This window comes from Rhinopithecus bieti, unplaced genomic scaffold (genome assembly GCF_001698545.2).
Source record: "Rhinopithecus bieti isolate Rb0 unplaced genomic scaffold, ASM169854v2 scaffold_41913, whole genome shotgun sequence".
Classification (NCBI taxonomy): domain Eukaryota; kingdom Metazoa; phylum Chordata; class Mammalia; order Primates; family Cercopithecidae; genus Rhinopithecus; species Rhinopithecus bieti.
The window spans coordinates 2240787-2255435 of record NW_016818964.1 but is presented as its reverse complement, the minus strand read 5'-3'; the positions used below and the strand labels follow the sequence as shown (position 1 = coordinate 2255435).

General features: G+C 40.9%; 1 protein-coding gene across 1 annotated transcript in view; it reads right to left on the bottom strand.

Moving 5' to 3' along the window:
* Positions 1–14649, bottom strand: part of UNC79 (unc-79 subunit of NALCN channel complex) — a 251871-nt gene that overhangs the window by 80563 nt on the left and 156659 nt on the right. The window contains exons 27-29 of the mRNA XM_017857864.1: positions 13081–13263; positions 11959–12121; positions 7161–8381 (exon numbers count right to left, since the gene is read on the bottom strand). Of these exons, the coding sequence (XP_017713353.1) occupies positions 7161–8381; positions 11959–12121; positions 13081–13263 (1567 nt within the window). The remainder of the gene's footprint in view (positions 1–7160; positions 8382–11958; positions 12122–13080; positions 13264–14649) is intronic.

Genomic DNA, 14649 nt, shown 5'->3' with positions numbered 1-14649 from the left:
CCTATTTGACGAATGTTGAATTTAAAGTGAAATATTTTCTGCATATAATACTGTCTTATTCACCTATCAGTAATGGGAAACACTCTGTCCCACATTATTCTAGTTAATCATAAATTATATTTCAAAACCTGCTGAAAAGTTGACTGGCTTCTTTCCAAACCTTCTTGCCATCTTAGGCAGCACCATGCAGTGAACATACTGAGCATCTTGCTAGCTTGGAGTTACCACCATGGGCTTCCACGACTACGCTGTACTGGAATTCAGGGATGTCAGTCCCAAATGGCTTCAAGTTCTTAAGCTTAATAGTGTTTCTGTCTCATCCTTGTCATGGTGCCAATTGTTTTTTCTTGCCAGAGAGCAAACCTCATACATTCATACAAACATACAATTTAAGGAAACAAATACCATTCTATTATTGGATGATCATTAAACTTGCTAAACTATAGAGCAGATCCCAGGTGAGGGTCTGGGAGAAAAGTTTCTGAGCACTGACTTCAAAGCATCTATTTTTGATTCTCAGAGGTCTTTCTGAGTAGGTATGGTTGCCAAATTAATAACCTCTTGATAACAAAAAAGCATAATTCTTGTAAAGTTTCCCAAACCCTCTTAATAAAGCATAAAGTAACGACTAATGTTAAATTACTTTAGCCATTAAGATAGTAAAGATCAGGTACGATTTTTCTCTTAGGTATCCTCCCCAAACCACTAATCAAAAACATGCATAACTGTTTCTCTTACCCTTACTGGCCTGCATTCTATACAGGCTACAACTAACGCCTAATAATCTCACCAATAATGTTAGTGAAAAGCTTAAAGCTAATTTTCAGGATTCTCTGAAAGATTATTAAGACTTTTAGAGTTTTGGCATGCCTATTTGTGTGTGTGTATATGTGTGTGTGTAAGATGGAGTCTTGCTCTATTGCCCAGTCTGGAGTGCAGTGGCATGAACTCAGCTCACTGCAACCTCCGCCTCCTAGGTTCAAGTGATTTTCCTGCCTCAGCCTTCTTAGTAGCTGGGATTATAGGCACCCACCACCATGCCCAGCTAATTTTTGTATTTTTATTAGAGACGGGGTTTCACCATGTTGACCAGACTGGTCTCGAACTCCTGACCTCAGGTGATCCACCCACCTTGGCCTCCCAAAGTCCTCGGATTACAGGCATGAGCCACCATGCCTGGCCTTGGCATGCCTATTAAAATCCTTGGTGTATCTTTAATTTTAAAGAAACGTCTTACTGTAACAAGGTCAGTAATAATCATTAGTGTACTAAGATTCTGTTAGCGAGGCAATCTTTCCTCAGCCCTCCATCATTTTATGAAACTTTTACTTGTATAAATTTAAGATAAATATCTGAATAGAGCTATCCACTCGGCTTAAAATATTTGTATTCAATTTTTTATAGTGATGGACAGAAAATGTCAGGCTATCCTTTCATTCCTTCATCAGACATTTGCCAGCTCTCTTTTAGTCACCTGCGATACAATCAGTGAACAAACCAAACAAAATATTTGCCTTCAGGAGCTTTCATTTTGGTGGGGAGAGACAGATAATAATTAATATGCATAAAAGTGAATAAATTATTGTATGTTGGAAGATCAGTTCTCTGTAGGAGAGAAACAGAGAAGAGAAAGAGAGACATTAAGATACCAGGTCAGGGCCGGAGTGTGGGGCATAACCCAGGGCAGGCCTCACAGAGAACCTCGTGTTGGGTCAAAGAATTAAAAGAATGGAGAGAATGAGCCAGACAGATATCTGGCAGTTCCAGGTTGAGGGAGCAATCAGTGGAAAGGCCCAAAGGTAAGGAATACAGACCTCACAAGGGGTCACTGTGACTAAGTAGCATTGTGGTGAGAATAGTGCGAACGCAGTTGAGAGCCAGTGAGGACTAGGACCACATAGGGCTTTGCAGGAATTTAAAGAACTTGAGCTTTTGCTATGAAAGAAATAGGGAGTCTCTGGAAGGCTTTAAACAGGGGAATGGTGTAATCTCCTATTTTAAAGGATCACTCAGGCTGTTGTGTTGAGAGAGCATGAAGGTAATAGGAGTATAAAGTGGGAGGCCAGTCAGGAGGGTGTAGCAGTTCATCAAGGTCAGAGATGTCAGTGGCTCAGGCCAGGGTGGAAACAGTGGAGGTAAGAAGAGGGTGCCACATTCTGGATGTGTTTTGAAGGTAGATTAAGGTTGCCAGATTAAATAGAGGATGCTCAGTTAAATGTTAATTTCAGATAAACAACAGGTAATATTTTAGTACGAGTAAAAAAAAAAAAGTCCCATGCAATATTTGAGAGATGTGGCCCCAATTCTTCATATCTCCCTGAATCCATCCTTTCACCATGTGACTTTAAAGGTCTACCACTAAAGAGGAAGAGTGTATTTCCCCTCTTGACTTTGGTTCAGCCATGTGATTTGCTTTGGCTGACAGAATGGTTGCAAGAATAACATGGCCAGAGGCTTGGAAAGTGCCTCTGCAAATGGGCTTGTTCTTTTGTGACTCTGCCATCACCATTAGAATATTTCCAGGCTTCAAGGTCCTGGGTGAGGTCAGCAGGCATGAGAAGCAGAGCCTAGCCATCCAAGCCTTGGCCAATCCCCAGATGAGTCATAGACTCTCAAACTAAATAAATATTTACTGTTGTATGCTGCTGAGGTGTTTGTTACACAGCATTATTCCAGCGATAGGTCACTGATGGTTGTCTTAGCATAGAGACAATATGTAAAGGCTAAAACCAGACAAGACCACCGAGAGAGTGAGTTCATAGAGAAGAGACTAGGATCAAGGACAGAGACCACAAGTCATTCTGTCATTAGGGAGATGGCGAGGAACCAAAGAGAATGATGGGGTGACCAACAGTGTCAAATATTGCAGATATGTCAGCATCAGACCTCATGGCTGACTGCTGACAGATTTAGCAGTGAAGGACACTGGTGACCTTGACAACTGCTGTTTGGGTGAAATAGTGGGAATGATTTTTTTTAAGAGACAGGGTATCACCATGTTGTCCAGGCTGGAGTGCTGTGGCTATTCACAAGTGCAATCATAGCACACTACAGCCTCCAACTCCTGGGCTCAAGAGATCCTCCTGCCTCAGCCCCCCAAGTAGCTGGGATGACAGGTGTGTGCCACCATGCCTGGCATATGAACAGCTTTTAGAACTAATAGAATGGAAGAAAATTGGCGATAGTATAGAGTTGTCTCTTCCAAACTCTATACTAAAACATTAAAATGATACCAAAATTAAATGATATCAAAATTTAAAATGATACCAGTCAACATTATGTGTTTCTGTTTTCTTTTAATTTTAATTCATTAGCATGTTTTAGCATAGAGTTTGGAAGAGACAACTCTAATAGAATTTGGAAGAGACAACTCTATACTATCTCTTCCAAAATGTTTTACTACAAGGAAAGAAGTAAAATGGGATAACAGTTGGCAGATCATGCATCAAGTGCTTTTGTTTGTTTAAGAAAGAGAAATAAGATTGTTTGTAGGCTCAAGTCAAGGGTCCTTTAGGAAAAAAAATATACTAAGGGAGGATACAGAGGGGAGAATTTTAGGGGCCAATATTCTTGAGTAATTTAGAGAGATAGAATCTTGTCCACATGTGGAAAGGCTGGGTGTAAACAGGAATACAGACAGTTAACCTATAGCCCCAGCCAGGAAGTCCAGGTGTGTAGGTGCAGAGGCTGGAAGGTGGGCAGATAAGGTGGTAGGAGGCTGTGGAAAGTCCTTTTAATTATGTCAGTTGGAAGACTTATTGAAAGTTCAGGGAGAAAAGTAGTTATAAAATAGTCATTTAGGAGACTGGAAATGTGAATGGACCAGGAAAATACATTATGATTACCAGGTTGAATGACCCAGTCGAGGTTCATGGCCATTAATTTAAAATGATAGCAGTCAACATTGTGTGTTTTTGTTTTTCTTTTTTAAATTTTATTTTGTGCATGTGTAGTTGTACTTCATACAATTTCATTTGCAAAATCAGGCAGTGGGGCAGATTTGGCCCATGTGCTATTGCTGGCCAGTCCTGGAGCTATGCTTTCACTGGTCATGTTAAAGAATTCAAGCATGTTTCTTAATTTTCTTTTAACTTCTTGAACAATGCATTATGTGTTTTTACCCAGTCACATTCATCTGATAGGTGCAGGTACCCGTAGAGGGAGAGTTGGTTTTAACACGGGTTGTGTTTAGCCAAGCAAATCTAAAAAGGGAAAGGCCTGAGAGGGTGCAGGCAGGGAGGGATTACATTGATAGCCTTGAGTGTAAGTTGAGTAAGTAGAAAACACGTGAAGTATGGGAGGGATAGCAAAAAATACTTGGATCAATACATGATTATCCAGGGAGAGAAGAAATGGTAATCAGAGAATAAGAGATGTGAAAGTAAGATCATGAAGAGGTTGCAGTTATTGGCAAACAATAAGGTCTGCGATGTGACCATGGGTGAGAGCAGCTGAGCTAAGGTGGAAGATAAAAAAACAATAGCTGGAGAGGATGCATTCAAGGAAACCAAGTGTCAGGAGTGTCATCTACACTAATATTAAAATCCACAGGAATTACGGCAGGAATAATTTAGGAAAGAGTAAGAAGGGCCACGAATCAAATTTGTCAGCAAGTGAGGAAGAGCCAGCGTTCGTGATGGCACAGCAATGCAAGTAGTGGGTACTGTGGTCTGAGGGTATGCAGCTCAGAGCGGAGGTTTCTAGAGACAAGAAGGGAAGGGTCTGGAAGGGGCAGTGTGGAACAAGGAAGATGCTGCCCCCGGCCAAGTCCAGTGACATGGGCTGTAGGGAAAGCAATGCCCTTGGGGAGAGCTGGGCTTCCATTAGACTCAGAAGGCAAGGGAAATAGAGGAGACAGAACATGTGTGAGGAATTTTGCTCATAAAGGACCATGAATTTCCTAGGACACAGGGGAAGGGTTTCAGGAGCCAGGGTAACGAGGGAGAAAGCTTCAGAACAGAAGGTATGCAAGGCCTTGTCGAGCTCTGAGTGAGGGATATGAAGGATGACCCAGTACTCTAGGGACTGACATAAACAGAGTGAAGTGTATAGTAAGATGAGTCCTGGACTCCTGGCAGTTAGCAAGGGTAAGGCTGTGCATTTGGGACGGTTTGGAGGGGCAAGTGTCTAGGTCTCCCTCACTACTGATGATGAAGGCAGGAAAGTCTGGGGATGCCTGGGTCATGCTCTGAGCACACAGGACTCCTCCACATGCCCAGCAAGGAGGGGCAGAAGAGATCAGATCAGAGTCAGTGAGAGGCAAAGCCCTATGGAGACATAAAATTATGATGACAGTATAATATATATATGTTATATAATAGTATATATTATGCCATTTTAAAGACATGTTATAATTATCATGTATTTTTCCCTTGTTCTGTTAACAAATGTATGAATACAAAACCACTGTCCTCCCTGGTAGTCTGGGGAACAATCAAACATAAGGGTGACTAAAGAAGGCAACACAGTTGCACACACAAACCTGCACGCTAGAACCTACATGCAACCTACACATCACAGAGACTCACCCTGTGGACCTCAGCTTCGTATGCACCTGCCCTATAGACCTCTATCATTTCTAGGTCAGTGCCGTCCTCCTTCCATATGCAGCCATTTTCCTGGCCCCAAACAATAAAAAGGTGTCCCAGTTTTCCTGAAAGCCTTCTTAACTTCTTAAACTTTTTTGTTATGAACAAGGACCCTTTTTTCCCTGCCTGGCTGGAGCATGACCCTTTCTGAATACGCTAATGTTCATTCAACAGAGTTTTACAGCACGTTTTTGAGGTAGACAGCTCGGTCCTATGGGCTAGATGACAGCTAGAAATCTCTGGAAACGCTTGAGGCAAATAAAAAAGCTGGGTGCATCCCCTTAGAAGTTGCTTTTGTGTGGAATAGCGGGAAAACGTGACTAGAATCAGGCACTGCTTCTGTCTGGCCATGTGACCTGGTGCATCACCTCCTCTAAGCCTCGGTATCTTCCTGTATAACATGAGGGGCTAAGCTAGAGGTCTTTAAGACCTTCACCAGTTTTTAACCTTCCACAGTCTATACATCTACTAAAATAATCATCCCTAGCCAATTCCATTTTTTCTAAAGTCCCATTAACTTTTTTTTTTAGATGGAGTCTCACTCTGTCACCAGGCTGGAGTGTAGTGGCGTGATCTCACCTCACTGCAACCCCAGGTTCAAGCAATTCTCCTGCCTCAGCCTCCTGAGTAGCTGAAAAGATAGGTGTGCGCCACCACACCCAACTAATTTTTGTGTTCTTAGTAGAGACGGGGTTTCACCATGTTGGCCAGGATGGTCTCGATCTCTTGACCTTGTGATCTGCCTGTCTCGGCCTCCCAAAGTGTTGGGATTGCAGGCATGAACCACCACACCCAGCCCCATTAACTTATTTTAAAAGATCTGAACTAAGAAATGAAGATGGGTTCTGATCAGTGTCACAGTAACATTACAGAAGACTGTGTTATAGGATGAGATGGATCATGGGCTTGCCATTTCTTTCAAGTTATCTTTCTTAGGAACAACGCCTCCAAGCAAACATAAGAAATGGCCCTGATGCAGGAAATCCATGGGCAGTGACAACTTCATCACCAAGTGATGACTGTGGGTTAGGGTCTAGGCTGTAACCGGTATTTTTTGGTTTCTGATATTTGGTTAGTATCTACAATCAGCTGTATGCCCTGTAAATGATTATACAGTCAATTCTTAATCATTCTAAGCACTGTTTGCTTTATTTTAGCCCTTCACATTGGTTCCTTCTTTGGACTATATCATAGCTCACTAGTATAGAGCAGAGAAAAAAAGAAAGCAAAGAGTTCAAGTTAATGACTTTTGCTGTTTGAGGAAGGCTAAGATGATACCTGGATTATCCCGATACGAATTAACCAGTGCATCTCATTGCCAAGGGTGATCAAGAATTGACTGCAGAGTTTAAAACAACAAAAACAGAAACATTTATGGAGCCAGTAGAACCACATCTGCATCCAACATTGTCCACTAAACCGGAAGGATTCAGAGTGATTGCGAAGCATCACAATGTCACACCCTGACATTATAAGAGTTTGAGTCTGATGCATATTCAACGCCGGTACCCTACCAAACAAGATGCACAAACTTAAAGTTAAGGCTGGGAGAAAGAAGAGAGGCGAGCTTACCTGGATCTTTCTGTTCTCCTAGTTTGTCTAGAATGTTGAAGGAGATGTCGAGGTACTCTCTCTGGATAGCACTGACGGCAATCTTCCTCTGCTTCCTCTGCCTGGGAACAATCTGAATCTTAAATTCGGATTCCTCAGCTCCATCCTCTTCCACCTTCCTTTCAGGATTCTGTTCTGTATCAGATTCTGCACTGGTATCAGGCTTCTCACTTTCTGTGGGGTTCTCCGCATCTTCGGGAACTTTGAGGAGGACGGTTTTTGCCCCTGAACTTGGCATCAGCTCCCCAGGCTTCTCCCCTTCAGTGCCCGGGTCAGGGTGATCATCCAGCGACATCGCAGGGAGAGCAAACGACTTCTGAAGGAGGTCTCGTTTTTGCTTCAGCGTTAGTGGGCTACCACAGGAGAACTCCAGCAGTTCCTCTGGCTTTGAGGATCCTTCGGCGTCCATAGGGTCTTCCAGAGTGATGAGGGCAGGGTCCATGTTCCCTGCTGACTGATTATTTCCTGAGTCCTTAGAAGAAAAGTCTTTGGAACAGTCTTCCACACTTACTTGCACAAGCGGAGTTGTGCTCAGGCTGAGGACAGAGGGATGGCTGGGGATGGCAGGACAGGAGGCAGCATTTTTACCGGAGGAGCCGTCATTGCCTTGGTTCATCGTCTCCTCTTCTTCATCACTCTCGACTATTCTGAGAGGGGGAAGAGGCTCAAATACAAGAGAGTCGCTGTCGGAGGTTGAGAGTATAGAGTGTTTTTCAGGCCCCGATGTTGAATCTGAGGACAGATCTATCAGATCTAAATCCTCTTTAGGAGCAGGCTTTACTGGCGAGTCAACCTTCACCTCAAACGTCTCCATACAGTTTAACCTAACCTCTGGTATGACAGGCCTTCGAGCATCTGGAAACCCTTCCAGAGCTGGGTTCTCGGGGATTTCACTATTGTCAGGCCTCGTAGCAGAGTTCTGTCTAGAACGTCCAGGGTCGTTTGGTCTTTGTGCGACATACGCAGCTTGGGTCAGAGGCTTCTCTATGTCACACCGATCTATGCACGACTTCCTACGATGTTCGTCTAATGTAAACAAAAGCGAGTCTGCATTCCCTATATCAAGAGATTTTTGTTTGAAAGAGCGCAGCTTTTTTTTCGGAATGCTTTCTTCTCTCACACAGTGGAGAAGGCTGTCTTGTAATGCACCCGTCTCTCTATATTCAGCCAGTTCTATTTCACCTGATCAAAACAGAAAAAGCTAGTACTATTTTACTTGGAGATTTCACCATTTTTTCCCCTCATCCTTGGGCATACAATTGGCATAAATCATCATCACAATCCCAGCTCCACCAGGAGGGAAAACGAATTTTCTGGCCAAGTTTTTGTAAGGTTCGTTCTAATTTCAAAAACTGGAAAATTTAGGAATGAAAGACACCAAAATGCCAGTTTAAGATCTGATTTCCAAACTCGGACTTCGGGATAATTCCTCAGCTCTGTTCATTTGTGCATAGGAGAGGGGATCATTTTTTGGCTGAGGCAGATCTAGGAAACTGTATTCAAATCGTGTGGAAGAGAAGCAAACATTTTGCAACAAATCAAATCAAGCAATGGCCCTCAAAGACGATCATGACATTAATGATGTATCTGTCGATTCACGTATATATATAACTGTGTATATATATATACTGTTTGTGCATACATATATATAAATCAGCGGTATTAAAATGTGTAGTAACATAATAAAATTAAGATTTCACCCCAAACAAACAGTAGAGTACAACATTTCTGCATAAAATTACTAAGAGAAAAAATTCATACTTCTCTGAACATTCATCTCAACCGGCTGATATTTCACCATTTTGCTGCCGCCTATTCTTTTCAATCTTGCAAAAAAAGTTTGAGACTCTTTATTGCAGGGTCCAGTAGGTGTATCATGAATATCAGATTCATCAAAAACACTATCTTCTTCTAATTGGGGAGAGAAAGTCAAAATTACACTTAAGAGGTTATTCTCTCTTAGGCTGTGTCTACACAAGCATTTCAATGAAAGCATTATGGAACAAGGTCTGGGGTAGTTTCTGCACCAGCCCAAGTCTAGCCATGGGTTGGTATTTCATCCAGGCATCAAATTATCTATCTATTGGACAGAGGAAGCTGTTACAAGATTGCCCATCACTTTTCACATGACAACTGGCAGCATTTTTAAAGAGAGGCTTCTTGGGAGTCCAACAGTCCCTTTTTGGGAAACTTTTCCAGTACGCTTAACACCAGATGACACACAGATGTCAGCTACTTTTTCCAGGAGCCTGTGACACTGCTTGACTTGCCTGTGTTGCGTGGATTTTCAGGCTGATTTGGGGAAAGGAAATTAAACAAAATGAGTGGATCTTGGCCTTTCCAAAAAAGAAGAAAAAAATCTGCCTTTCTGGGATTTGGTAACTGGCATAGACACAGCCTAACAGTACATGCACCTTACATGGTGTGAATGCAAAATACTGTACTCTACATTTGATAATGAGACACGCAACACACAGAAAAAGCTTAGAAAAGCCACTTGTCATCTCAAAAGCTCCACGAATGATTATGGACTGAAAGAGTAAACAAAGGAAAAAGAAAACAGAAAATAACATTTCCTCCTATTAAAGTAAGACTCTTCTCTGAGGAGTTTACCACGTGTAACTATTATGGATCTCATGAATCCCAGAAAGAATCTTTGACACTTACGATCCCTAATCTTTTTTTTTTTTTTCGCTCTGTCGCCCAGGCTGGAGTGCAGTGGCCGGATCTCGGCTCACTGCAAGTTCCGCCTCCCGGGGTTTATGCCATTCTCCTGCCTCAGCCTCCGGAGTAGCTGGGACTACAGACGCCCGCCACCTCGCCTGGCTAGTTTTTTGTATTTTTTAGTAGAGACGGGGTTTCACCTTGTTAGCCAGGATGGTCTCGATCTCCTGACCTCGTGATCCGCCCGTCTCGGCCTCCCAAAGTGCTAGGATTACAGGCTTGAGCCACTGTGCCCGGCCGACACTTACGATCCCTAATCTTACATAAACAAATTGGTCACTTCGAATGCCTATTGAACTTGTTTCTATGTCCTCCCTTCTATACCCATGTGGCCATTTTTAAATCCAAGATAAACCCCAAAATATGTTAATGAGGAAAGAATTGATATGTTGCAACCCACAAAGTTTACTTAACCAATTTTCTTCTTTCATTCTTTTGAAAGGCGAAAGCCACGTACAAAGTGGCAACAGAAAAGGTTACTAAAATGCATTTAATAGCACCATAAATGGAGTTAACCTATTATTCAAGTTGAATATCACTGAACTAATAATGTTTGGCCTGTATGTACATCTACGTATATGACAGATGAGGTTCAGGTGTGATTATGATTATTCAAGTTTTTTTTTTTAGCATAAGGGCATTACATGCATCAAGTTTTAAGGACTCATCCTGTTCTAATGCACAAAATTCTACAAGTAAATGAAACTTGAAGCAGTAAATTTTAGATGAAATAACCACACTAAACTTTTAATTAAATAAAATAAATGTTAACAATCAAAATGAATTTGTTTTTAAATCCAGCGAACATCCACAAAGATGGGAACGCCTATCAAATTCACATGTTTCTGGGAAAATGGAACACAATAATCTGTTTTACTTCTCTATTTCCTTTTGGAAAATATCCTTTGAAAATGCAGTTTTCCAACCAATAGTTACGTGATTTGCATTACATAACTTTGAAGTGATTTTCAAAACGCATTGAACAATCAATACTGAAAGACCACAAGATGGCGCCTCCCATCCAGAAAGGTTCATCAGGATTTGGCCCAAACACTAAGCCCACATTGAAAACATCCATAGCTTAACAGATCTCCCCAATTTCCCGGAGACCAAACCCTAAACTGGTAGACAAGATATTCTTCAGGAAGGATCTGAATGGTACCAGAACTTAAAGAACCTAGTTCTCGAGTTCCATCTGTAGCCAAACTAGATTTCTGGAACATTCAGCAATAACAAACAGTGGAACACTGGCTACAATTTACACTTTTGAGATATCTCCAGAGCAGTCCTACCAAAAGAGACTCTACTAACCTCACAAAGGGTCATTGGACACTTGGTTTTCTCCAAAGACTAGATTAAATGATGTCAATTTAAAATCTAGTCAGCCATGACTTCCACTAAAAACTAAAAATACACACCCTGATTCTTTATGTCTCACCTGAAAACAGGCTGCAATTTTACTCTAGCTAAAGTTGCATTCTACTGCCTCCTTTTAGAAAAAGGTAGCAATAGAAAAAAGTGTTCATAGTGGAGATAACTTACACCTAAGCAGCAAAAATGTTTCATTTCCCTTGCTTTGAATCACTTTGTATTGAATTAAAAGGCTAGGAAAAAGCACTTCAGCAAACTTAGACTCCATTGAAACTATATGAGCACAAAGGTCAGGAGCAAACTAGAGACCTACAAAGAATGGCTCCACTGTGTGCTAACCAGGACTTACTTTATAGCCCAAAAACGAGACGCTTCTAATACGTAAGAAAAGGCTTATGAAGGCTCCTGAATCAAACAGCAGAAAATATTTTACAAAATATTATTTCTTACAATATAGACTTTAGAAGCATATCAACTATTCTTCTCGAATGCTCAATTTTAAAGTTAAAGCAGCAACATTCATGGGAGGCTGGAAAATTAAGAAAGCGATTTTCTTTTTACTCCAGAATGATATCTGGGAACACTCCTGTATCTAATAAGAAAACATTGTCCAGAAATCTATTATGTATTGAAGCTAGGTTTGGGATGCAATTTAGATATGTACCTTTTTCTTTTTCGCTGTATCTGCTTATGTTACTGTTGTCACTGTACAAAGGTCCTGCCGTGGCATGGGGCTTGCAGCTATGATACTGCGCATTGAGTGTATTCACTGTTATGTGAATCAGATGCAGCAGGATCTTGCTGATATCACAGTCTCGGTATGGATACTGCCCAATGAAATGAGGGAGAAAAAGATAAATGGTTATTTTAAAGGGTAAGTTTTTCCACCTGATCTTGCCAGATACTGTTTGCAGTATCTCTTGGGGATAAATATATATATATGAGAGAGAGAGAGAGAGAGAGAGAGAGAGAGAAAGAGAGAGAGAGAGAGAGAGAGAGAAGTAGAAAGAGATTCTGTTCATGGCCTTATTTATTTGTTTAGTTAGAGACAGGGTCTCATTCTGTCACCCAGGTTGGAGTACAGTGGTGTGATCATAGCTCACTGCAGCCTCAACCTACCAGGCTCAGGTGATCTTCCCACCTCAGCCTCCCAAGTAGGTGGGACCAGGCATGTGCAATCATGCTTGGCTAATTTTTTGCTGAGACAGGATTTCACCATGTTGCTCAGGCTGGGCTCGAACTCCTGTACTCAGGCAACCCACCCACCTCGGCCTTCCATAAGTGCTGGGATTACAGGAGTGAGCCACCACGCCCTCCTCCATGGCCTTATTTTTACAAGGGACTATATTCCTTTCCTCCTTCACCAAACCACTGACAGCAAGGCATGCCAGTTCATAGTTACAGTTTTTTTCAAGAAAATTATCTGGCATAAACATTTAGCGGGTGAATACAATTTCAGATACCTTCTTTGTTTTCTGAAATAATAATTAATACTTAGATAAAACATGAGAGTGAGTATAAACACTATAAACAGAGGTTCTTGATCAATAGCCTACCATTTATCATTCTTTGTTTTAAACATTTTTAGAGCACATATCGACAGGGCCTCCCATTTCTATTTTCATTTCAATAGCTCTTTGGTTCTTAACAGTAATTGCATATCCTGATCTTCCTTCCGAAGGTCAAACTTTTATTCTACAAAATTTTCAACTAAAGACTCAGGTGTTCTCCTTATGCTCTCTAAGAGAACCATTGCATCTAAAACAGCAGTGACCACCCAGCTCACCTTGTAAAGGATGACAAGCAAGGCCTTCAACCACATCTGCCGGATGTGAGGCTTTAGGGACCAGAGGGAGCAACGAGGTGGCTGTTGGAAATAATGCCGGAGTTGAGGACAAGAGCAGTATTTGAGCACCTGAACCACTAAGGGGAGAAGGTGTTTTCCCAAGTTAATGTTATAGTCCATAACCTGAAATAGAAAAAATATTAATAACTGATGGAAAACTACAAAGAACACTCAGAAGGCAAAAGGAAAAATGTGAGCCATCCCAGTGGTTAAAATTTTTAACAGGCAAAATATTTAACAGGCATCCCACAAAATGTTAAAAGTGATGGCTAGTACGCAAGAAGGAGGAAAAGTCCAACCTCACAAAAAATTTTTGAAACTTGTAAATGAAAATAGTTTTAATCTAATTAATTATTTATTTCAGTACCTATTGAAAATAAAATTTTATCCATTCAACTATTAACCAGAGTTAAACTAGACAATGAAGAAACCTAATATTGGTAACCACCTGCAGAAATGGGAATTCCTGGACAACCGGCAATACTTGGTTCAATCTTTGAACCAAGTATTATGCCAACCAAACTTGGTACAATCTTTCAGGAGAACAATTTAGCAATATGCATTCAGGAATAAGAAAAAGCACATGCCAGGTGCAGTGACTCATGCCTGCAATCCCAGCACTTTGGGAGGCTGAGGCAGATAGATTGCTTGAGCCCAAGAGTATGAGACCAGCTCAGGCAACATGGCGAAACCCTGTCTCTACCAAAAATACAGTAAGTTAATTCGGTGTGGTAGCACACACCTATACTCCTAGCTACTCGGGAGGCTGGGCTGGGAGGATCCTCTGAGCCTGGGATGTCGAGGCTGCGGTGAGCCATGATCATACCACTGCACTCCAGTCTGGGCTACCAGAGTGAGACTCTGTCTCAAAAAAAGAAAAAAAAAGGAAAAAAAGAAAGAAAGAAAAAGCACATACCCCCTAATACAAGCATTAAATATATCCCAAAGAAATAATCAGACAAGTGTTCCAAAATGTATGTATAAAGAAATTCAACATGGCTTTGTTTATAGTCACCCCAAACTGAAATCAACCTCCATATTCAATAATATGGGATTAGACAAATAAAATACTGTTTGTATAACTACAGAATACTATGTAACCATTACACAGAATATGACACACATTTATTTACATGATATAAACTTCATAATAAATTTTAGGTTTAAAAAGGTTGCACCAAAATCTCAGAAATCACCACTAAAGAACTTAACCATGTAAGCAGACACCACCTGTTTGCCAAAACCCATTGAAGCAAAAAAATTTTTAAAAGGTGGCATATATATCAGTATGTATAATATGAACCTATTATTGTAAAAATGTGTGGACATATGTATGTGAGTATGAAATTTATGTATGTATATAAATGGCGGGAGCAATATATGCCAAAATATTAGGAAGCTATTTTGACACAGGTTTTCTGGAGTTATATAAACCCCATATAAAAAGTTAATTTTTAATATTTAGCTTATATATATATATATATATATATATATGTTTTGTTTTTTTTT